The following is a 26,438-nucleotide window of genomic DNA, read 5'->3' as shown; positions in this document are numbered from 1 at the left end:
TAGTGATGATAGAACCGCCTCTCCTCTAGGTGTAGAGGATGCCCCCTGTCTATGGCGATGGTAGAACCGCCTCTCGTCTAGGTGTAGAGGATGCCTCCTGTCTATGGAGATGGTAGAACCTCCTCTCCTCTAGGTGTAGAGGATGCCCGTGTCTGTGGTGATGGTAGAACCTCCTCTTCTCTAGGTGTAGAGGATGCCCCCTGTCTCTGGTGATGGTAGAACCGCCTCTCCTCTAGGTGTAGAGGATGCCCCCTTTCTTCGGTGATGGGAGAACCGCCTCTCGTCTAGGTGTAGAGGATTCCCCTGTCTATGGTGATGGCAGAACAGCCTCTCCTCTAGGTGTAGAGGATGCCTCCTGTCTATGGTGATGGTAGAATCACCTCTCCTCTAGGTGTAGGGGATGTCCCCTGTCTATGGCGATGGTAGAACCGCCTCTCCTCTAGGTGTAGAGGATGCCCCCTGTCTATGGTGATGGTAGAACCTCCTCTCCTCTAGGTGTAGGGGATGTCTCCTGTCTATGGTGATGGTAGAACCTCCTCTCCTCTAGGTGTAGAGGATGTCCCCTGTCTATGGTGATGGTAGAACCTCCTCTCCTCTAGGTGTAGAGGATTCCCCCTGTCTATGGGGATGGTAGAACCTCCTCTCCTCTAGGTGTAGAGGATGTCCTCTGTCTATGGTGGTAGAACCTCCTCTCCTCTAGGTGTAGAGGATGCCCCCTGTCTATGGTGATGGTAGAACCTCCTCTCCTCTAGGTGTAGAGGATGCCCCCTGTCTATGGTGATGATAGAACCAACTCTCCTCTAGGTGTAGAGGATGCCCCCTGTCTATGGTGATGGTAGAACTTCCTCTCCTCTGGGTGTAGAGGATGCCCCTGTCTATGGTGATGGTAGAACCTCCTCTCCTCTAGGTGTAGAGGATTCCCCCTTGCTCTGGTCACAGGTCTAGGTATAAAAAGATCTTTGGAGAGATCCTTGTACTGTCCGTTCAGATATTTGTATATTGTGATGAGGTCTTCCCTTATAAGGCACATGGATGGAAATGGACAAATCGGTTACAGCTTATAGAGAATGATGGGAAAAAGTTTTTTAGAGAACTGTCATAGTATGGAAAGAAGTTATTAGGAGTATAGGAAGATAAAAAGGAAAATAAACTATAACCATCATAATTTTTATAATATAAAGATTACACAATACAACGTCTAGATTATATTGGTTATGTCTGAAAGGCTCTGTCCTAAGTGTAAAACAAAAAGGGGGGATTTAATAAGTTTTTTGTATAGGTAGTAGGAGAAAACTGTGTTTTTTATGGTATGCATGGTAAGGTGAGTAAAATGTGTGTTTTAGTAGATCTCACAGGTCAACGTATAAGGGGCTTAGAATGCAATAAATATGGCTGTATGTTTTGCTTTTGTTTTATGTTTTTTGGTAGTGTCATAAACAGAAGAAATTGAAATATAGGAATGTTAGAATGAAGTTTTCCAGGAAATGTGATTATTTTATCTTTAAATAAATTTTATGTATATTAAAATTTTAAAATTCATTATTAAAAAAAAATGTATTTGGAACGCATGATATTGAAATACCAGTTATTGCGTTTGTCCACGTTTCCCTCATTGTTTTTGGTGTTTGCCCGCATATAGCATTTAGTCAAAGAGCTTAGATTCTTTAGTTCTAATATCTAATAGTTCTAATATCTAATAGTTCTAATATCTAATAGTTCTAATATCTAATAGTTCTAATATCCAGAGAATGTTGACATTGTTCCCATTGGAATCATGGGAATTTGGGCAAGTACAGTGATGTAGATGAATATTGCAGCTGTGTTTATAGTAAAGCTTCTGACCATATCAGACCAGCTCCACAAAGCTCATCCTTCTCCCAGCAAGTAGATATAGAATTATGTGAAGTAGTACACAGTCGCTGCACCTCCAGATATAGTTGATTTGTAGTGAGTGTAGGACATGGGGGTTATTTATGTAGAAATTGAGGTCACTTTTTGTCTGATCAGGGCTGTTTGTCTAATCGGGCCTGTTCATTAAATCTATGTCTTGACCAGACTGTGAACTCAAGATCCGGTGGTGAGAATCTTTCCGAAAAACCAAAGGGGAATTATTAAATTATTCACTTTCTTCCTGCAGATTATGGAGGAAACAAATACACAGATCGCTTGGCCGTCTAAGCTGAAGATCGGAGCAAAGTCAAAGAAAGGTAATGTTTGTTTTTATAGAGCATGTTTTAAACTTTTTGAAATGAAATGGACCCACCACCATGGAATAAAAACATTGTTTATTTTGTTTCTCATGCATATTTTTATATTTTTTTTTCTCCCAGTTGTCTTATTTATATTTTTTAAGTAAGAACCTTAACAGTTAGAAAAACACTTGGTGGTCTCTTGTAGTGCCATCGAGAATGAATAGCATAGCAGTGCGCATATATGACATACTGCTTCATTCAGACTGGGGAACAAGACCCCCCAATACTCCTCCAGACCACCTGAGCTAACAATTTTACCTCCTATCCTACGTGTACAGTATGACATTAAAGCTGTATCCAACTCCTTTTAGGCTCTTAAAAGCTAGAAAAAGATATTGCTCAAGAAAATCTGAGAGACCGAACTTTAGGAGGATTTCTTGCTGCCCATAGTATGGGTTAACCAGATGAGATCTAGCGCAAAAACAGGATAAAGATCTGTAGAGGTGATAAATAAGAACTGGTCTAGGACTAGAGGATCTCCAAAAGGCATCAATGAATAGTGTCCAATAATATAGACCATAAGAGACTATTTAAACAAATCCTTCCACTTTACTTCATCATTCACAGGTACAATTAATCTTCTAAATATCATATAGTCATTTCATCATCATATGTAGACAATATAGCTTTTCATAGTAATAACACCTTTCATAGTGAGCACAATAATAGCAAATGCAAGTAAGTCGCTCCATAGGCGTAATGTAAAGTTCAATGGTACATACACTCGCGAAGTTTTGACCTCGGGCAGAGACTCGCACTCCTCCGACCGCTAAGAGGGATGGTGTAAGCCACATGGAGTGACATTTCGGGGGACACGCCCCCTTGACCATATGAGATGCCTAATCAGCCTATAACTCTGCAAAATGTATACAGCAAGAATTGGGTTATGCTACATACAGATTTGTTGTTGGATTTGCTGAAGATTGTACCGTATGAGTTGCAAAGGGGTGAAACCAGATGTGGAAATCTACAGAATCCTCAACCTCCTGTTTTGGCGCTCGTGTGTATGTTAAGTTTTGGTTTCGTGAAAAATTTTCTGATTCAATAAGTTGGTTGATTCGCGTTGAGCAATAACGTTCTTCCTCCTTAACTCCTATAAAACTTTTGTACAGATATCAAGAATTTCTATTCGCCATTCATTTAATTGTGACAATCTATTTAACACGGTGGAAATGTTCACGTCGTGGTAATACGTTGGCTGTTTTTATTGTGTGTTCTGGAATTGAATGATCCAATAATTTCCTGTATGCCCCAAGACTGAAAAGAGTGATTTAACGAAGTGACACTTTATTACAGAGAGTTAAAAAGTGATCATTGAACCAGGACAATTGGTATTTGGCGCATGAGGAATGTCAATTGTGAAACGCTTGAAAAAATTATTTTTTTCCGAAAATAAAACTTTTTACAACATTTTTTTTTTTTTTTTTTGTATTTGAATTGTAAAAGTTAATTGTCAGGTACAATTCTCTTATGTGCCTCCGCAGGCCAGCGCAATTCATACACAGGAGAACAGTTTACATAATGTCTTTTCAGCGTAGCGTCAATGCTTGCCAGTTCTGCTGAAAATAACGATTTCTGCAGACACCTCATAACTTGTGCACTCATTCTCCAGAGGCTTACATCAGCAAAGGTTACAATGAAAAACCAAATGCCGCCACATTTACTGCTGAGTCCTAGATCTACCTGCATTTAGGCTAGTCTTACTGAATATATCATATCCTATGTTGTATGCAGGGGCGTAACTACAGCGGTAGCGGCTGCTATGGGGCCCACATTGTCAGGGGGCCCCGGCATCTGACCTGACATAATAAAGACTTTGGCATGTGCACTATTATATACAGTAGAATGACAAGATTAGTGATCTCTCATCGCTAATTTTGGTAGATGTATGCCCGCCCGGCCGTAGCTGTACATATGTCCCCGACACGGTTGCGTGCATGTAGCCTAAGAGTATGCTTGTTTGTGTGTAACAGTGTATAAATGTGTGTTTCTGAGTGGGTAGGGAGGCCCCATGCAGAAGTCTGTTATGGGGCCCTGCCTCTCCTAGTTACACCCCTGGTTGTACACTTCTTTACTAAATATTCCTAGTAGGGTTCAACATCCTAAAAAGAATGTCTTAGTAGTATGAGAGGAAACCCATGCAAGCACAGATGGAGCATACAATCCATGCGAATGATGAGCTTTGTCAGATTATAACCCTGGGCCCAACAGTGATGAACACTGGGCTAGAAGAACACATGTTTTGTTGTTGCTCCTACTTTACTTTGAAATCTCAACTTTTTTGTAAACTTTGTCCGTTTTTCATGATAACTTTCCAGCTTACAACTGGACAAGCTGTTTGTGCGGCTCTTAAAGTACCAAATGTGTCCTGGTTGTTTCTCGCCTCGGGAATTTTTCAGCAGATATTTTGTGCATGAGATACTCCAATAATAAATGAGATACACTCCAATAATAAATGAGGGTTGTACATGCACTTCATGCGCTTACTTCACTTAATGTATATATGTGGTATACAAACTTCATTTTCCTTTCGATAGAAAAGTTTGGGTACAGAGGGAAGCCGAGAAGAAAAAAGACAGAGAAGTAGATATTTTTGCTAATTTATTAAACAAAAAATATCACATGGTCATAAGTATTCAGACCCTTTGCTCAGTATTGAGTAGAAGCAGCTTTGGAGCTGATACAGCCATGAGTCTTCTTGGGAACGGTGCAACAAGTGTTTCACACCTCGGTTTGGGGATCCTCTGCCATTCATCCTTGCAGATCCTCTCCAGTTCCCTCATCTTTGCTTCAATTGCAACCAGTAATCCTGTCCCTGCCCTCATAGCATGACGCTGCCACCACAATGTGTCACTGTTGGGATTGTATTTGGCAGGTTATGAGCATCGCCTGGTTGTTCCAAACATAACGCTTAGAATTAACACAAAAAGTTCAATCTTCATCTCATCAATGGTGCCCCAACTTAGAGCCAAAGTTTGAATTGGCAGAACCGTAAGAAATCTTATGGTTCTGCCAGTTCTGGAACTGCAAATCAATGGTTGGGTTCTGGACATGGACTTTTTAGCTGAAATATTGCTTCATGCGTAATTTATGAAACTTCTGAAAATATTAGTATATAGATTAGAGAATCCAAAAAGAAGGTCCAAGGCTTGAGAAACGACCCGTCGCCTAGTCGTGGCGTACATCGCCCCTGTCCTGTGTTCCTCCTTGCAATAAAAGTTCCTTTGTTCCCTTCATTGGTGAGTGCCATACTTTTTTCTTTTTGGATTCTTTGACTGCTGAACCTTACGTGCACCTCCTAGCGGGAATCTCCTGGGTTCAGTTCACACATGCAGTTGCCACTGTTTTTGGACTTGTGTTTTTCCATCGGTCTGCGGAGAGGGTGGTGCCGGTCGCCCTGTCTCCATTTCTATTGCGGTAGTATATAGATTAGTTCATGGTTCAGTGTCAGATGCAAGGTACTTGGGTCCTATGGCTTCAAAACAAGCCCATAGGAGCTGGAGGGGGCAGCTGTAGCCTGTGTGTGCCTGTGTTGGTCTCTCCTCCGCGCTCATGCAGCTCCCTCACCCCTCCCCACTCCGTGCCAATTGCTTTGGGCAGACAGGGGAGGCAAAGGAATAATGTATGAGGCGACACAGGCACACACACAGGCTGCAGCTGCCACCCAGGACTCGACACACACTGCTGGCAGGTAGCCAGGTAATGTGAATAAAACGTATATAAAGTGTTGAAATGATTAAAAAATCTGCATAGGCTATTGGAACCTGTCACCAGCTAAAATTGACATTTCCGGTAACCGGTTAGCTTTAAGAGCCCCAGTGTCCTGTAATGATCTTGCCTAAACAATAGTACAAGGATACAGTTTTATACCTATTTTCTGGTGCCTTGGTTATTTTGTGGGGTCTAAGGCTACATTTATGATAGATGTGGAATGAGCCTTAGATGCATTTAGAAGAATTGTTACTGATGGGTCATGTAAAGGGTCTAATGTCACATATCTCTCATTACAAGAGGCTGCACCGTGCTCCAAACTGTTCTCATTTTGGTTCCTGGGAGATTTACGTTTTTACTTATTTTACTTTACAACTGCTGGTAAAAGTAGAAATAAAAAAGTGAATGAATAGATGACTCCTGACAGGTTCCCCACTGTGATCATCTTGGACATTATACTGTTGTTTATTTAAGGTCCTGGTGGCACAAGCCCAATGAAGTGCACATTTCACTGATGGTGAATCTGCTAATAATTGCCGTCATCTGGATATGATACATTTTGGAAGTTCCCTATATTTCCAATAGTTGGGTTAGTGGAAATCGGATCCTGTTGTGGTTTTGGAAAGGAACCATTGTTTTAGAGACCATTTTCTTTTTTTAAAACCTTGTGTTTGACAGGATATACCTTCCAGAAAGGGATCTGTTTGCTTTTTGTTCTGAATACAAGAGTTCTTGGAAACGTTTTGTATTAACAATATTTTATTAGATCAGTCTATGAGGTTTATTTCGCTCAGTAATTCATTGAATAAATACAATTAAGGGGCTAGGATATTTTTGGATTAAATGATCATTTTGAATTAATTTTTTTTCTCTTTGTTCTGTAGATGTATAGTGAAATTCAGCATTTTTTGGTATCAGATTCTAGGTTTTTATTAAGGGAAATCTAGGATCAAAAATCCATCATGATAGACCAGGGACACTTGCTCATAGATCCAGGCACAGTGACGGTAATCTTCTTATATTTGTTATTCATGGTCTCCTTCTTTCAAATTTAATGTTTTGTTAATGAGCCAGAAGGGTTCCTGGAGGTCTGACCAGAACCTTTCCATGCTGCAGATGCACAAGCACATACCCCTTCCAGTGTGTAATGGAACTTCCTCTGCTGCAATGTGATAGCATGAGGCAGAGGGAGGGAGTGCTGAGGGAGCAGTGGGAGGGGTAGACAGTGTAACAGCCTTTGAAGCTACAGCTCGGAGGGGCTCTGGTAACACACCTAGGAGCCCTTTGGGCTCATTAGCATAATTTTAAGAAAGGAGGAGGAAATGGATATTATTTTGTTTTGCTTGTCCATTATTTAACAGATAATCAAAAGCCAAATGGACCCATTTCAGTCAATAACCCTTAACGTGCTAGCCTAGTTTTGAAACGCATTTGGAGAATTGCATCATCAAAGGCATATCCGAAAAACTACTTGCTAAACACAAGCGGTTTGGTGTAAGCACACCTGGATTTGGTGGTGCGTTTCTTCCAACGCGTTTGCAGTGCATTGCAAAACACCATGGCAACTTCTTGTAGGACCCCAGCCCAAAATAGCTCCATTTACCCCAAGCTCTACCTGGGTGGAATGAGTGTGGTCCAATGTGGTGTATTACTCAGAACTTTTTTTTTTTTCTGTTTTTGATTAACATCTTAGATGTTTTCTTTTTTTTTTTTCCCCCTATGGTTCTGGGGTACAACGTTTTATTGTCTTTTATTGGATTTGCGGTTCTGTTTGTTATCATGTTCACCTTTTGTGGCAATTATAACCCTTTTGTATATTGTCCTTCAGAGGATGAATGATAGCTTGGTTACAGTCGAGGCTTTTCCAGCTCCACATTTTATAGATGTCGTGTTTTTATTCCTCCACATTTGGCAGCGTTCTGGTTTGAATCTGGCAGCAAAGTCGCTGAGAACAAATTTTAGCTATTTTTGGTTACAGCTCCAGAAATGTTTGCCACGTTTCATAGCAATTTATTTTCTAACCCCCAAAAGGTATTGTAGTGGAATGCTCATTAACTTGTCTGTTACTGATAGATGTAAGTTCCAGAAGTGGAACAGCAGGATGGGATGTCAGAAGAAAAGCAATTTAACAAACTGCAATGGCTGCAAAAATGACCACGTTTCAGTTTGATGTCTTAAAGGGAACCTGTCACCAGGAGACCCATTTTTAGCACTCCCCCAGTCCCCACAGAGCATAGTACATACACTGCCAAAGTGTTTTTGTATAAAAAAATTGGTTTTACAGAAAAAAAGATATGTTATATTGTACCTTTCATTAGCATGTGCTGTGTGACTAGGCAGTTGCCTTTTGGGAGGAGCTGGAAAGGAGCAGTTCCCCCCACCCTTGGGAAACATGTGACCTTTTCAAATATATGAATAACTCCCCTCACTCGGGATTGGCTGTAGAGGAGCAGAGGGCGTCGCTAAGTCCAGTGATGGGTGTTTTCATATATTTGAAACATGGAGGAGCTGTTTCCCAAGGGTGGGGGGGAACTGCTCCTTTCCAGCTCCTCCCAATAGGCAACTGCCTAGTCACACAGCAGATGCTAATGAAAGGTACAATATAACATATCTTTTTTTCTGTAAAACCAATTTTTAATACAAAAACACTTTGGCAGTGTATGTACTATGCTCTGTGGGGACTGGGGGAGTGCTAAAAATGGGTCTCCTGGTGACAGGTTCCCTTTAATGCTACGACATGAAATCTCCCACCGAGAAACGACAATCAATAATTGACTTTATGCTTTTTAACGTTCTTGTATATTAAATGTCAATATCTCTTGCAATTGGAAAAATGTTCCACATTAAAAGATATATATATATATACTGCACAATGGCCAGTTCAGCCATTTATAGTGTAGTACTATCCATATTATAGATAGTACATTTACCGTATTTTTCGGACTATAAGGCGCACAAAAAATCTTTTGATTTTCTCAGAAATCAAAGGTGCACCTTATAGTCCAGTGCGCCTTATATATGAACCGTACTTACAGACAACAGCTGCCTTTAGCTGTGCACAGGTCTGCCACCTGCTGGTCATTCATCCTTAGTCTGTGGATGGGACCTGCAGGGACTGGTTAGGTGGGGGGCGCAGGTTACTTCTGTTTGGGCCTTGTTTGTTGAACAGCCTGATGGCAGCGGGGAGGAATGACCTACGATAACGCTCCCTTTCACATTTGGGGTGAAGCAGTCGGTCACTGAATGTGCTCCCCAATGCCACCACAGACTCATGCAAGGGATGGGAGCTATTCTCCAGAATAGACTTCAACTTACCCAGTGTCCTCCTCTCAGCTACCACCTGCACTGTGTCAAGAGGACCCCCAGTACAGAGCCAGCTTTCCTAATCAGCTTGTCCAGTCTGCTCCTCTACCTAGCTGAGATGCTGCTTCCCCAACAGACTACACCAAAGAAGATGGCTGATGCCACTACAGAGTTGAAGAAGGTCTTAAGAAGAGCCCCCCGCACTCCGAATGCCCTCAGCCTCCTCAGCAGGTGTAGCCGGCTCTGACCCCTCCTGTGAAGTGCGTCTATGTCCTCAGCCTCCTCAGCAGGTGTAGCCGGCTCTGACCCCTCCTGTGAAGTGCGTTTATGTTCTCTGCCCACTCCAGTTTATTGTTGAGGAGGACACCCAAGTACTTATAGGACTTCACTGCCTCAATGTCTGTCCCATGGATAACCACCGGTTGAGAAGGAGGACTGTGCTTACGAAAGTCCACCACCATCTCCTTGATCTTCCCAACATTAATCCTAAGGTGCTTTCGCTGGCACCAGTCCACAAATTTCCGTATCAGTTCTTTGTACTCCCTGTCGTTCTCACCTGTAATGAGGCCTACTATTGCAGAGTCATCAGAGAACTTCTGGAGGTGGCAGCTACATGAATTGTACCTGAAGTCTGCTGTGTACAATGTGAAGAGGAAGGGAGCCAGAACTGTACCTTGAGGTGCACCTGTACTACTCATCACAGTATCCGACACACAGTCCTGGGCTCTCACATACTGAGGTCGGTTTGTGAGGTAATCTAGGATCCAACTAGATGGTGGTCCACTCCAGCCAGATCCAGTTTGTCCCTTAGTAGCCCTGCCTGTATGGTATTGAAAGCACTGGAGAAATCAAAGAACATTATTCTCACAGTGTTCCCAGGTTTCTCCAAGTGAGAAAGAGTTCGATGTAGTAGGTGGATGATGGCATCATCTACACCAATGCCTGGCCGATAAGCAAACTGTAGGGCGTCCATAGATGAGCTCACTAGAGGGCGGAGATGTGTGAGAACCAACCTCTCGAAGACCTTCATCAAATGGGATGTTAAGGCCACCGCTCTTTAGCTGTTGAGGTCCGATGGGCGAAGTGTTTTTGGAACTGGTACCACACAAGATGTTTTCCACAGTTGTGGTACCCTTCCCAACTCCAGGCTCATGTTGAACATATGTGCAATGATACCACAAAGCTGATCACCACAGGTCTTGACTAATCTTGCACTGATACCATCTGGTCCTGCAGCCTTGCCCACTTTGAGTCTTTTCAGCTCTTTTCTCACCTGGGCACTTGTAAGGATCAAATTGTAGCCTGATGACTGACAGCTGGTGTGACTGATCTGGGGATGAGGGCTACAGCAGGGGATCTAGTGGGGGAGACATTGAGTGTGGAGGAGACAATAAAATGGTTTCCTGATGACATGGACTCATGTTGTCTCAGGAGGGAAGCCTGTGAGGTGGGAGGGGCAGGTGTGTGATCAAACCTATTGAAGAATAGATTAAGTTCATTAACCCACTCCTTATCTGCTGTAACCTGAGAGACAGGCTGTCTGTGATCAGATATTGATTTGAGGCTTTTCCACACCCCACTGATGTTTTCCTGTTGCATCTGCTCCTCTATCTTCCTCTTGTATCTGGATTTCCCCTCCCTTATTTGTCGCCTCAGCTCCTTTTGAACAATCCTCAGGTTTTCCCTGTCACCTAATCTAAAAAATCTCTTTTTCTCTTTAAGAAGAGCTTTTATATCGGGGTTAATCCAGGGTTTGTTGTTGGAGAAGCACCTCACCATTTTTGTGGGTACCGTGTTCTCTGTACAGAAGTTAATATAGTCCGTTATGCAGTCTGTTAGGCCATCAATGTCATCCCCATAAGAATCCTGCAGGACTTCCCATACAGTTGTATTGAAACAATCTCTCAAAGCCTCTTCAGCCTCCGCAGACCATATCCTCGCTGTGCGGATAGCAACTGGTTCTCTCTGTACAAGGGGTAGGTACACAGGGCATAGGTGCACAATGTTGTGATCTGCTCTTCCCAAGGGAGGTAGGGCTGATGACTTATATGCCTCCTTTATGTTGGCATAAAAGAGGTCCAGTGTTTTATTTTCCCTTGTGGGGCAGGATACATACTGTGTGAAATTTGACAATGCAGATGTTGGACAAGCGTGGTTAAATTCTCCAGACACCAGAAACAGGGCCTGGGGGTGCAGTGTCTGCAGCCGGCTCAGCGCAGATTGTAGGACGTCACAGGCAGTATCAGCATCCGCAGAGGGGGGCACATAAGCAGCTATGACAATGACATGGGATAGTTCCCTTGGCAGATAAAAAGGTCTCATACTCATAGCTAACAGTTCAATGTCTTTACAGCAAGTTTGCTCCTTAATCGTAATGTGCCTAGGGTCACACCATCTTTCATTCACAAATATTGCCAGCCCTCCTCCTATCCTCTTACCGCTATCCCTTGTCCTGTCTGCGCGAAAGAGTTTAAAACCTCCCAAGGAGACAAGTGTGTCCGGAGTAAGTCCAGTAAGCCAAGTCTCTGTAAACAGCATCATGCTGCACTCCCAAAACTCCTGTTGATACCGGGTCAGCGCCGACAGCTCTTCCATCTTATTTGAGAGAGATCTTACGTTGCCCATAATGATGGAGGGTAGAACAGGTCTATGACGTCTCCTCCTGGCTCTCCGAAGAGCTCCAGCCCTACAACCTCGTCTCCTTCTTTTCCTCAGTTCTTGGGGGATGTCAGGTCTGATAGCATGCTGCCCTGATGTGTCACTGAGCTCCAGCAGCTGTTCCCTAGTGTAGACAATAGACCCTTGGCCCATAGTTTAATCTCTCTTAAGTAGAGTAATAGAAGTAATAAAAAAAGAAAAAAAGAGAATAAGCTCATAGGTGATCAGGAGCTGCTGTAACAGGCTGCCACTCCGGTGCGCCTTATATATGAACCTAGACATTTTAGCAGGCATTTATTGATGGTGCGCCTTATACTCCGGTGCGTCTTATAGTTCGAAAAATAGTATGTGGCATCTATCTATGGGGGGGGGGGGCGGTGGTGGATGGGACATATCCGATCTTTCCCAGTGTGCATGGCCGTACGCCGTGTATTTCTATGGAGAGGGGAGGGGGTCACCACTCCTCCTCTCTAGTGCACCAGACATATGGTATACGATTGTGAATTTGGCCTAGGAGGATGAGATAGGCACACACCAATATTTATGGGATGAAATGACAACTAGATGGAGTGAATCTAATTTCTTAGTGTGTCAAGGGAATCCCTTTTCTCCGGTGTCCTAGACTGCTGCTTCAGGTTATAGAGGGATTACCAAGCTTCCACGCCTTCGTAGAGTCAACAATAATGTTCAGTTCCAAATTTGAGAGACCTTGGGAGCAAACCGTGGACCATTATCCCTCTCTATTAGTTCACCTACTACTATTACTTGTCAGAGCATCCATACATAAAAAAAGACAACAATATATTCTATGTAAAATTGCCATAAAGCTCCTGAAGCAGCAGTTTATTTCTTGGTTATGATTTGCTTGGCCCCACTTAGCAATAAGACATCCAATGTTGGTTTCCCTAAGGTTTATATAGAAATTATGAGAATCAGAATGTTTATTTGCATTGAAAATTATAGAAATTTTAGTAATGGCAGGTAATAATATGGGTTAATTAATATAGTTTTGCTTGTACATGCAGTACTTTTAACAATGGCTTTATCAAATGTTTCCACCCCATGTGAACATATCCTACAACCACATGGTATGGTCCAGGTTTTGGTCCATTAAATTCTCCTCTGTATCAGCCATACATGATGAACCTTCTAATGACGACACATCATGGAATAGAAGAAAGGCGCAGGCAGTGCTTGTCGGTCTAATGATTTTCCTCTTACATCCTTTATCTTGTAACCTTTAGGCGCTGGGTGTCATAGGGGGGGTCTTCACGGCTGGCTGCATCTGAAGGATTCTGTACTGGACTACAACCATCAAACAATTTGAAGTATTTCAAGTTTGACATGTAATTTATACTTCTGCATGGATCCTTTCAACATTACATTCTTTAGCAAATTGCATAATAATTTATTTTTCGAAATGTTGCCCTATTGTTAGAAAGGCGAGTGATACACCTGCTTATACACCAATGTAAAATGACTTGGGACCAAAATTGTATGAAAGATGACTTCCACCATGCTTAGGTCTTCCACATGGTTTCTTAAAATAACATTTAGCATGGGTATATAATAAAAGTGTTACTGCATCATTCGGTATTTTATTTTGATTCTAAAATATTATTGACAGCTCTGTTTATTTTTGTGGATTAAAGAGAACCCGTCAGGCAAATTAACCCCCTAAACTAAATATATTTTCATAAACTGCCATTAGAGAGCATTGCCTCTATCCCTTCATTGTCCCTCTACATGCCTGTAAACCGAAGCAATAAGGTCCTAAAGCTGTATGCAAATGACCTGTGAGATGTCCAATGAGTCATTAGCATATTCAAGCCGTCCAGTTTATTCATAAGTGGGAGGCACAGCCTCCATGTGCTTCCTGGTGCTGGCCCCCCCTGCAGCCTGTGTGTGTATGAGATACTCCTATACACATGACTGACAGCCTGTATAATGATGTGAGGTATAATGGTGTAATGGCTCTTCTATGTGCTTCCTGGTGCTGGCCCCCCCTGCAGCCTGTGTGTGTATGAGATACTCCTATACACATGACTGACAGCCTGTATAATGATGTGAGGTATAATGGTGTAATGGCTCTTCTATGTGCTTCCTGGTGCTGGCACCCCCTGCAGCCTGTGTGTGTATGAGATATTCCTATACACATGACTGACGGCCTGTATAATGGTGTAATGGCTCCTCCGTGTGCTTCCTGGTGCTGGCGCCCCCTGCAGCCTGTGTGTATAAGATACTCCTATACACGTGACTGACAGCCTGTATAATGATGTGAGGCTGTATAATGATGAGCTTCCTGGTGCTGGCGCACCCTGCAGCCTGTGTGTGTGTGTGTCTATACGAGAGAGACAACACCTCCAGGCAGCCATGTTATAGCAGAACATGTCATGCACTTGTGTAGCTCATGTCTCTGTCACATGTATATTAGGAGGATGCAGCATGTCAGCAGATAAAGCACAGACACCAGCAATGCTTTACTATACATTACACACAGACATGAGCAGGGGGAGGAGAGGGGAGGGGTAACAGGGGTGACATCACTGCCTCTGACCATGTGACCAGCCTCATTTACATAATAAAGAATAGATGATTTTACAATGATTAATGTATGAATTGACTAGATAAAGGCTGGGATGGATCCTTGTGAGCTGCTCCAACAGGTAGTAGTGACAGAAATAGTGATGGAGACCTGATGACAGGCGTCCTTTAACCAACGCTGTTTTACTCTTCAAGCTACATGTAGCCTCTAAGAAAAGATAGTCCCGAGAAACTTGGCTGTATCCTGTCCTTTTTTTCTTTATCGGAACAGACAGCTGCACTGCATGTCATTCTTTTCAATCTTCGCAGAACACTCATGAGAGGATCCTTGAGTTAAAGTGATGCCAAATGTATGCGAAAAACTATCAGTAACGTATGAAGTGTATGAAAATATTGACAGTAACGTTTAAGGCCTGGAGTTGGCTTGTTCGTATACATTCTTAAAGGACATCTACCACCAAAATGAAATATTGTAAACCAAGCACACTTATGTATGCCCACCCTGGCAGGATCCGCTCTTATTTTAGCTTCTTTTTCCCTGGTGTGTACAACAAAAGGATTTTAAAATTATGTAAATGAGCCCAATAGGTTTGAATAGATTCTGGAGCCCCTTGCGCTCATTTGCATAATTTTCAAATCCTTTTATTCTTAAAAACAAGGGCATAAGAAGCTTAAAGAAACGTGGATGTAGTCACAGGTGGGCACACGCCAGTATGTCAGTGTGCTTGGTTCACAATCCTTCATCCTGGTGGTAGATGTCCTTTAAGTTCTCAGTATAGGAAAAGGAAAACCTTGTAAGGCAGACCCTTTTAACACCTTGTATATTTGTTTTGTTTTTTTTGCCCAGAAAGCCTGATGATATAATGTGACCTGAAAGCCAAACCACTGCTTTTATTCCATAAGGAACAGATTCCTAACTGTAGACAGTGCTGTTTTGATGTGGTTGTGTCTCATCAGTTCAGTGTAGGAAACTGGTTTAGCTGAGTTAGAGGTTGTTGACTCTGTTGAGGAAGTAATAACTCTCGACTTTGCCGATAAAGGCCGCTTTGGAGACTTGGAATGCTTTCTTTATCCTATCCTGGAAAACATATTTTCAAATATCCCAGAATCCCTCAGTAGAGCAACAATAGCTGTAAGTCTCCATGAAGAGACTTCTTACTTCCAAGACTAAGTTCACATTGTGATGGGTTGTTTCCTACCATAAAAATGAATAAAGCTACTGAGGTCAGAGTCCTCCATGCTGCGTTCAGAGATGATGTCCATCAGACATGTCTTACCGGTCTTGTAGATGTACCCATCCCATGTCGATGTAAATGCCCATGATGATGATTCTCTCCTAACCCGCAGGGCTCTGGCTCCACAGCAATAACAATGCCCCTTTCAGTATGGAAATCATAATGATTCCCTTTAAGAGTTTGTGCACACATCACTCAATGTGGCCTCTTAAGTTTTTACAGACCACTGGGCGCCGGAGTGTTGTTTTTGTCCCAGTATTTTTAGGGGAAATCATTTTATTATTCCACTGGTTATGGAGAAACTCAATCTCTATGCCTCTCCATGAACAGAATTTGTAGCAAAGCTTTGCGTGGGTTATTCTTATTGTATTGGATTGACCCTCGTGCTGGTACATCGGCATCAAAGAGAGGGGCACGTAAGCCATGGTAATATGCCAATATCCTGTAGTAATGTAGCAAGAAGAAGTGTCAACGACCATGAATTGTTAACAATCTTTATTAGAATACATACAAAGAACAAGAGACCAAAAAATAGATAAAAACACTTAAATCACCATCACAAACCCCTCTGGCTGTAACAAATTCAAACGGTGTTTATGTAAACAAATTTTGTAAACAATGTAAACAGATGATGAGATACATCACAAGTCAATAGGATAGATAGGTATATACTAAAAACCCTCTCTATACAACCTGTCAGATGAAAAGGTTCGCGAGGTGTGTCCGTCAATAAACAGACAAAGGAATGCGCGAGGGGAAATGAACACCTAACTCAGCCCGGAGGTGTGAGAATTCACCCCACGCGTTACGTCACACGAGGTGACTTCATCCCCTTACCCCTGATGAAGTCACCTCGCATTCCTTTGTCTATCCTATTGACTGACTTGTGATGTATCTCATCACCTGTTTACATTATTGTTTACAAAAATTGTTTACATGAACACCGCTTGAATTTGTTACAGCCAGAGGGGTTTGTGATGGTGATTGTATTATTTTCACCTTGCCGAGTCTGTGCAGTGTATACTAGTACACTTTTTAAGTGTTTTTATCAAATTTTTTTGGTCTCTTGTTATTTGTATGTATTCTAATAAAGATTGTTAACAATTCGTGGTCGTTAACACTTCTTCTTGTTCTTGCTACATTATTTATTCATGTGTCGATGGAGCAATAGAAGTATTTGTTGTTGTGCAGGACTCTGTTTTTTGTTTACAGTATCCTGTAGTAAATATATTGCATTTGTTATGGGCAAATTTGACGCACATTTCGGATTCGGTAATAATGTGGATAAGAAAAAAACGGCAAATATTGGAATAATGACAATTCTAGAGATCCAGGGTTTCTACAGCTGTGAAAACACAACACAAGTGGCATCGTTACCCGCGCATCGGCCGCCCCCATTATACGCATTCTTGGTGCACGTCTCTGTGTGTCCATAGTAACCTCTCGGCCTAATGAACAGAACCTAACTTGCTAGCAGTGGAGGAATTTGGGATGTCAGGTTTATTGAGGCCTGTATCCTTTTGTCTGCTCCCTCCTATAAAGCAGTTCCCAAGGTATAAATTGTAGGTCTGACTTGGTAACTACACAGCGAGGGCTCTAAAATTTCTGGCATTTCACTTTTTAATGGCGATTTCCATGACAACAGAACAAGCAGTATAGATATTCTGTGTCGGAGGATTAACTATGAAGTAAAAATTCCTTTCTGGCTCTGCTGGTGTCTGCGCTCGGCCTCCTTTACAAACCGTGGATTACTCTAACAAATCTTGTTCAAGCTACTGAACGTTGTTTTAATTAGAAGCGGCTCATGGATATTAAAGTATAGGCGCTCCCATCCACCCCGTGACACGCCGCTCCTCGTCAAGGGGATAAACACCCAGGACCTAAACTGTAAAGAGATTTCCAAAATATTTTGGGAACGATGTTATTAGAATTTACTTACATACATCGGGGGGGGGGGGGGTCTGCGTTGCCGCAACGTCAACAATTTTGTATCTGTATAAAAAAAAAACTTTCTGTAATGTTCTGCCTTTTCAGCCTATGACTTGTGTACACGCTGCAAACTTTTAAATTTAGATTTCTAAAATTTATTGCATGCTAATTATTAGTTGATAAACCAGATGCACTTTCTCATAGACCCAGGCACCATGACACTGGTTATCTTCTTATATTTGTTATCCATGGCCCCCTCCTTTCTAAAAATCATGCTAATGAGCTGGGGGTTACTAAAGACCCTCCCTGCTGCATCTTCACAGGCTGTTACAGGACCACTTAAAGGGGTCTTCCAATATCAGCAAATGAATGTTATTGTTTTTATTATAAAAAGTTAAACTATTTTCCAATCTACTTTCTGTATCAATTCCTCACGGTTTTCTAGATCTCTGCTTGCTGTCATTCTGTAGAAAACTACATTGTTTACTTCCAGTGGACAGAAATCTGACCATGGTCACACAGGTGCACGGCTCCTTATATCACACAGCTCTGATTACTCTCTGTGATCCAACGAGCTGTGCACCTGTGTGACATCACATGACCAGAGATATAACGAGCTGTCCACCTGTGTGACCATGATCAGATTTCTGTCCACTAGACGTAAACTTAGAAGTTTCCTATAGAATGACAGCAAGCAGAGATCTAGAAAACTGCGAGGAATTGATACAGAAAGTATATTGGAAAATTTTATAACTTTTTATAATACAAAGAATCACATTCATTTTCTGAAATGGGAATAACCCTTTAACCCCCTTCCTCTGCCTGCTGTCATCTTGCACAGTTGGAGGAGGAGCAGGGGGAGGGTCAGAAGGTGTAACAGTCTGTGAAGCTATAGCTCTGGTAATGCCCCCAGACCATGCCGGCTCATTAACATATTTTTTGAAGGAAAAAGGCCATGCATAACAAATCTACGAATATAACCACAGTCACTGTGCCCTGGATCCATGAGTAAGTGTCTACGGCTCATCATGCTGGATTTTAATGGTAGATTTTCTTTAAAATTCAGTCTATTGGCAGGTGAAAATCTGCAGCTAATCTTCATGAATTTGTATCAATGCAAACTTCATTCTGGTTTTTACTAGGAATGAAAAAAAACAAATGCAAATCTGCATGACAAACACACTAATAAAATCTGATATATGTGGCAGCTAGCCTTAAAGGGGTTGTCTGGGGGTAGAAAAACACTGGCTTCTCTTTTACGAAAACCGCTCCTCTCCTGACCGTAGGTAGTGTGTGGTATTACAACTGGGGTCCGTTCATTTCTATATAGGGATGAGCTGCAATACCAGCACAAACCATGGTCAGGTGTGGCGCTGTTTTTGGAAGAAAGCAGCTATAATAATAAATATTTATATAGCGCCGTCATATTCCACGGCGCTTTACAAATCTTAGAGCGCATAAACAAATACAGAGTTACAGAGTAATAACATGGTCACATGAAACAATAGGAATGTGGGTCCTGCCCTCAAGAGCTTTCACTCTAAAAGCTGATGTTTTTTAACCTCCAGACAACCACTTTAATTCAATTGAAGGCTCAATTGTCCTCAAAAATGTGTCCTTATGTGAATCCGTGAAAAATCCACTTTTCAGCCCCAAAAAACTTTGAGGCCAAAATTCTTCCAGACCATTTATTAATTTTCCTTTTATTTTTTTTATTAAGATTATTAGTAGAGTTTCAGTCTTTCTCGATTTTTTTTTTTTGTTTGTTTGTTTGTTTGTTTACCATAAATTAGGCTGTAGGTCCGAAAGTGTCATACATTGTATGTATTTTATAGTCTACTATTGGACGGTTTTAATTTGTAAAGAATCAATTTGTTGGTAAGTGTGTGACATGCTGGTAATTTATTTAAAAAAAAAAAATAATAATCTGTAACCACAAATTTTACAATAATGCATAATTATTTAGTGCTGTACATACTGCAGTGCTGCCATCATTTCTTACAATGTAATAGAAGAAATTGGCGCTCCCTAGTGGACAAAGTCTGCATTGCATGCAAATTGTAATTTAGTTGTATGTAAATATTTACATAGAGAGGAAAATGTAGATTTCCCCCCCCCCCCCCTCCCAATTTGTTTTGATAAGAATGTATCTACCTCCACGTGGAAGGAATCCGAGCTTTTCTTGTAAGAACCTGGCTGGTTGTATCCAGATCTAGTTGGAAGAAACGAGTTCAGGTCTAAGAAGGATTAGGCAGAGTTGGGATAAATGATAACACTACGTGCTGCATGTTACCGCTTTCCTTACTGGAAGTGAAGATGAGGATTTGTACCCAATGTCAGAGAGTCTGTAGGATGGATTTGGTCATTGAGTTATTTATATTGTACAGAAACTCTTCCACGTGCAATTTATTTATTTCCTTTTTGTTTTGTTTTCAGAATTTACTTTCCTTTTTTTTTATCTTTATGCAAATTAGGTTTGCAGAGCACTAGGAGCGGGGCTGCTGATGCACTAGTTTTCTGTTTGCGCCTTATTTCTATGGGAATGTTAATAATTGTGTAACCGAGTGAAGAGCCGCATAGTCAGTCAGTCAGTCAGTCAGTCAGTCAGTCAAACAGGAAGCTCATTTACATAAAGATGAAAATGAAATTTTCTGTGAAACCACTTATCACTGTAAATGTCACTGTCTTGAAAAGTCTATAAAGTGTCCTATCCAATGCTGATTTTACACGTTGGATGAATTTATATTTGGTTGACTCCCTTTAAATGGTGTTGTGGGCATGCTCAGTGTAGGTACTTTTGTTTTTGTGTTCTCTGCCCAGGAAGTAAGGGTTCTCCTTAAAGGACATGTACCACCGGGATGCGACTGTATGGAAATGAAACAGCACTCCATAAACGCCTATGCAGCCTGGAGCCCCTCGGGCTCATTTGCATACAGTCCTTCATCCTGGTAGATGCTCTATAAGGAGACTTTGCCAAAGAAGGCTGCATTGTAGGCCATTGATGCTCCATTAGGGGATTCTGGGAAATCTGAAAATATATTTTCCAGGATGTAACAAGGAAAGCAATGCTTCTTTTTGCTACCTTGTAAAGCAGCCCCCTTAATATCAAGCATGACTTTCAAGAAGCCTAATGAAATTTAGGAAAACCAGTACAGGTGGTACCCTACTTAAGAACACCTGACTTACAGACGACCCCTAGTTACAAACGCACCTCTGGATGTTGGTAATTTATTGTACTTTTGCCTTGGGCTACAATAAACAGCTCTAACAGTTTTAAAGGAGTCTGCAATTAAGATTTATTGTTAATCCTGGTTCTTGTGACAAACCAATTTTTAAAATCCAGTTGTCACAGAGACCAAAAAAAGTTTTGTCTGGGGTTAAAATTATAAAATATACAGTTCCGACTTACATACAAATTCAACTTAAGAACAAACCTACAGACCCTATCTTGTACGTAACCTGGGGACTGCCTGTATATCTATTGCAGAAGGAACAGATTCCCAACTGTAGACAGCACTGTTTACCTACAGCAGTGTAGGTAACTAGTAAGGGGCTATTGACTAGGGTCAGGAAGTAATAACTCTACTTATGAAGACTGTACCGATTAAGGCTTCCTTGTAAGGAGAACTTACTCCCTGACCCTTGTCACTAGACACTCCCTCAACCAAACCAGTTTCCTACACTGTGCTAAAGAGTCACAACCACATCGAAACAGCACTTTCTACAGTGGAGAATCCTTCTAGAATAGATATACTGGTTTGGCTTAAATCCCACATCCTATCATTGGGCTTCTTGAAAGTCATGTTTGATGTTAAGGGGCCTGCCTTACAAAATAGCAAAAAGAGACATTGCTTTCCTTTTCCCTTCTTGGGAAATGTATTTGTATATTTCCCTGTATTCTCTGCCTACATCTTAGTAATAAAATTATAATTTCTAATTTAATTTATTTGGTGTTTATTTTTTAATGTGGTATTTTTGTTACTCTAGAGAACTGATGGAACAATTTAATTTGCCTTATGACTTGCTGAATTTGGGGTTTTCTTCCTCTACAAAACTTTTTTTTTTTTTTTTCTTTCAAAATGATAGTGTACATTGTGGTCTTATCACATCTGCACAAAACAACAAATCTTGGGGGGAAAAAAAAAGTAAATAAATGTTTGGAATGAGACAATCGCACCCACACACATAACTTGTGGGGCTTAATGAAAAGCAGATGTGCGACACATTACAATGGCTGCATGCATAAGAGTCCATCTGGCAAATCCAAACTAAACAGATTATGTCAGCAAGAGAGGAACCTAAAACTGTGCACATGAGGAAGTGTGAGGGTCACTGGTGAGTGTCCTCCTCGGCGACAGTAGAGCTTGCAAAATAATCGGCTAAATACGTGTACACATTGGGGGATCTTTCCAGTTCTAATCCAGGCAGTCCCCAGGTTACGTACAAGATAGGTTCTGTAGGTTTGCTCTTAAATTGAGTTTGTATGCAAGTCGGAACTGTATATTTTATCATTGTAATCCCAGCCAGAATTTTTTGGTCTCTGTGACAATTGGATGTTAAAATGTTGGATTGTCATAAGAACCAGGATTAACACTAAAGCTTCATTACAGGCACCAGTGATAACTGTTATAGCTGATTATTGTCGCCTAGGGCTAAAGTACAATAAATTTCCAACATCCAGAGGTCCGTTTGTAACTAGGGGTTGTATGGAAGTCAGGTGTTAAGTAGGGGACCGCCTGTATCTACATGTTGCAAATGTGATTGTCAGTATATCATAGCCCCTTTTTCCTAGACTGATTCCCTTAAATCCAATGCTCACAGGGGACTTGACCCCTTATCACCGACGCTAGTTTTCAGCTCAATGACCACACTCGATTTTTCAAATCTGCCCTGTGTCACGATAATTGGTTATAACTTTGGAACACTTTTTGTCGTGACACATCGTAATTCATGTTAGTTGTAAAATTTAAGTGATAAGTTTTGCGTTTCGTCTGAAAAAAAGTGAAAATTTGGCAAAAGTTTGTAAAAATTCTTCATTTTCCAAGTTTGTAATGTTCTGCTTTCTAGACCAGATGTAAAACTACCCCAAAAGCTTGATAACTAACATTTCCGGAATGTCTGCTTTATGTTGAGATGATATTTTATGCGTCCTGTCATTTTTCTAGGATGTTATGAAGCGCAGAACTTTAGATGCCATTTTTCTCATTTCCATGAAAATCCCCAAAACTCACATTTTGAGGGACAACTCAGCTTCCAAGTGACTTTGAGAGGCACTCAAAGAGGATATCACAGCCTGGCACCAGCTAAACCCGTTGTCCCGAAATCATCTTCTGACGCTCCGCTGTAGAAAGGCGTCGCGTCAGAATGACTGCCATAAAAAGCCGATAGGGTGGTCATTAAGGAGTTAAAGGGGATATTAAGTAGTTTATCAATATACATCTATTAATAGTCCTGCTCTGCTTTCTTGATGTTTTCTTGAAACTTCTGGTGAAATGAAGCCTCCAATCTGTTACTTCATCAGCCAGACATTCCTGTCCATAAAATGGCCACAGACGGAGGGTCATGTGATCTCTAACTGGTGATTGCTTATGTATAGATAAAGATCACATGACTCTTCACTTTAAATAACCTAATATTCTGCCCCAGACTTGCGCACACACACACACACATTACAAAAACATGAGGTAAAGTGGCCAACCCCTTTAAATATTACACCTTGCTTTTGCTTATTGATGGAGGTTTTTGAAACCTTAAGATGCCTTAAAATGGTGATATGTTAGGTTAGTTTTAAAAAGTCCTTTCACCTTTTATGCCAACTTATATGAAAGCTGAGCTCTCATTGGTTTACATGGTGAACTAGAAGAGACCTATCCCAGACACTTCTGATAAACTCCCCCTGTGTGTGTGTGTGATCTTGTCTTGGAATGCAAGGGTGGGGGCTGGAGTGCAGAGAACTCAGTGCAGCGTCAGATAGGAGTACAATATGTCCTCCCGACCCTAAAGTCAGAAGACTAAAAGTCGGATCCTGGGGCAACCGAAATTGTGTACATTGCATCTGTAAAATGGTGTATTTTTGTTAATAACAGTGAATTGGAGACTTGTGTTATTTTATCCGGAGTATATTTAAGAATCTTTTCTTCATGGGAATGCCAAAATACAAAAATGTGGTGTTTATTGAACTTGGTTAAACATTTTTTTATTAATCTTGCGTTTAGACTACATTTTCAAAATATTTTATGGGTTTTCTAAAAGGGTTTCTTCTAGGGCTTTTTCTATGGCTTTTGCTTCCCTTTTTCTATGTTTACTACCCTTCCTCCGGGTCCTCTGGTTTCCTCCCACACTCCAAAACATACTGTTAGGCTGATTAGATTGTGAGCCCCATGGGGACAGGGACCAATTTGCCACGCTTTGTGCAGCGCTGCGTAATCTGTAGCCGCTATATATAAATAAAGAATTATTATTATTTCTTACCTGCATTCTATTTTCTTGCTGTGAGTCACTGAACTAGATTAGTTAAATTAGAAGAAAGCCAGTACTACCAAAAAAAAAAAAACCTTGTTGTCTTTACAAATTTTTCATGTCTATTTATCTTTACATAGTGGAGGCTTTCAGTAATGTTGTTTGCTCAAAAAATGTTTGCATTGTTTTGGAAGTATGACCTAGAAGTGTCCCCACTGCTCGGATTGACCTGCATTGCCTATTTTTGGGATTATTGTTGGAAGCGCCGCCGTCTGTTGGTGGTCTTCACAATATTTATGTAATAATTCCAATTTTAAGTTCATTGTTTGATCGTAGATAGAGGAGTTGGTTGTATTTATTAGTGTTACATTTGGTACTTTGTGAGGTCATGGTTAAGTACTTAGATGAACTTATGCAATCTTGTTGTGAAATGTTTTGTTTGCTCTTCTCTAACGTAATGTTCAAAAAAAAAAAAGAAAATCCTTTTCCCGCACAGTCATCCTCGTGTTCACTCTTTTTGGTTTGGATCTTGTGTTCTTGATTCTTGAAGCTTCTCTCTAACTGACATATGAAACCAATGTGACCTATTTCACCTATTTCCCGTACCTATGCCTTTAATTTCCGTACATGATCTCAAAGCTGTGTGGGTGGCTGGAATGCCTGCGGTCAGTGAGCTCTACGTTTTGCTTTTCTAAATAGTCTTACTGTGGTTAAGCCTGAAGTGGGGTTGGGAAACCGACCCGATATCTTTAAGAGACGGCATGTCCCTGCTTTGTGTTTTAAAAATGCAGAATCTACTCGGAGGGCAAATAACTTGTGTATTGTGCCAAAGCTATGGAACAAAGTGGATAAGTTAAGTGTCTCTTGGGCTAATACATTACATGCAATTATTACTTTAATAGTTAATTTTGTACCTTTTGTCTTCTGGTTTACAATCCAGATTAGATTTGTAGAAGTTTTGCCAATTTTTTTTTTTCAAAATATTCGGTTCAGGTCTGAACTAGTGTTGCACCAATTGTCTTGTAAATTGGAATATTACCCCCCGCTATTGCCCTAAAACACATCCCCTATTTCATTTTAAGTTTTAAAAAAATCTTTTAATTTTCAATTCCCCCTCCCTAAGTTTTTGGATAAATGACAACAATTGTTTACCTGCCATTTTGAAAGACTGGTCCAAAATGAATCCAAAAAGATTAGTTGCTGCTACTTCGTAGACATCTACTTCTCTACCAATGTCCGCCATTCTGGATGAACGGACCCTGGTCTTGTGACTTCGTGGACATCTACTTCTCTACCGCCATTCTGGATGAACGGACCCTGGTCTCGTGACTTCGTGGACATCTACTTCTCTACCAATGTCCGCCATTCTGGATGAACGGACCCTGGTCTTGTGACTTCGTGGACATCTACTTCTCTACCGCCATTCTGGATGAACGGACCCTGGTCTCGTGACTTCGTGGACATCTACTTCTCTACCAATGTCCGCCATTCTGGATGAACGGACCCTGGTCTTGTGACTTCGTGGACATCTACTTCTCTACCAATGTCCGCCATTCTGGATGAACGGACCCTGGTCTTGTGACTTCGTGGACATCTACTTCTCTACCAATGTCCGCCATTCTGGATGAACGGACCCTGGTCTTGTGACTTCGTGGACATCTACTTCTCTACCAATGTCCGCCATTCTGGATGAACGGACCCTGGTCTTGTGACTTCGTGGACATCTACTTCTCTACCGCCATTCTGGATAAACGGACCCTGGTCTCGTGACTTCGTGGACATCTACTTCTCTACCAATGTCCGCCATTCTGGATGAATGGACCCTGGTCTCGTGACTTCGTGGACATCTACTTCTCTACCAATGTCCGCCATTCTAGATGAACGGACCCTGGTCTCGTGACTTCGTGGACATCTACTTCTCTACCGCCATTCTGGATGAACGGACCCTGGTCTTGTGACTTCGTGGACATCTACTAAAAAAAAAATTAGGAAATCTTGCCTGAAAAATGACAGATTTAAGAACCAACAAATAGATTTGCTCATTTCTTGTTGGTTTGTGCGACTATCTTGCATAGGTTTCTAGAAGCCTCTTTTAATAGAGGCAAACACTTGTATTTTTTCTTTTTTTTGGAAATTATTGGATATTGAATGTAGAGTTGTAGTTTGTGCCAGAAGCTTTGATTTTAGGGACAAATAACTTCATATTTATGACCAAATAGTTCCCGCCGTTCAGCACCTGGAGGCTGTGAAGCCCCATAACCGTAAGGTACAAAGCCCCATGCACCTCTGGAATGAGCGTTAGTCTACCGCCCGTGCCACTTAATTCACGAGTAAAAGGATTTGAATC

At 41.4% G+C, this 26,438-nt stretch overlaps 1 protein-coding gene across 8 annotated transcripts in view; it reads left to right on the top strand.

Moving 5' to 3' along the window:
- BICC1 (BicC family RNA binding protein 1) overlaps positions 1-26,438 on the top strand; it is a 172,233-nt gene that overhangs the window by 100,238 nt on the left and 45,557 nt on the right. For 7 of the 8 annotated variants that reach the window (XM_072129721.1, XM_072129720.1, XM_072129723.1 and 4 more), the window contains exon 3: positions 2,138-2,207. In XM_072129721.1, the coding sequence (XP_071985822.1) occupies positions 2,138-2,207 (70 nt within the window). Of the gene's footprint in view, positions 1-2,137; positions 2,208-24,691; positions 24,757-26,438 lie in introns of those variants that run through there. The other variant, XM_072129724.1, reaches the window with a different exon arrangement.

The sequence above is a fragment of the Engystomops pustulosus genome, chromosome 11 (assembly GCF_040894005.1).
Source record: "Engystomops pustulosus chromosome 11, aEngPut4.maternal, whole genome shotgun sequence".
Taxonomy (NCBI): Eukaryota; Metazoa; Chordata; class Amphibia; order Anura; family Leptodactylidae; genus Engystomops; species Engystomops pustulosus.
The sequence above is the reverse complement of the archived record's forward strand: the minus strand, read 5'-3'. Positions and strand labels throughout refer to the sequence as shown.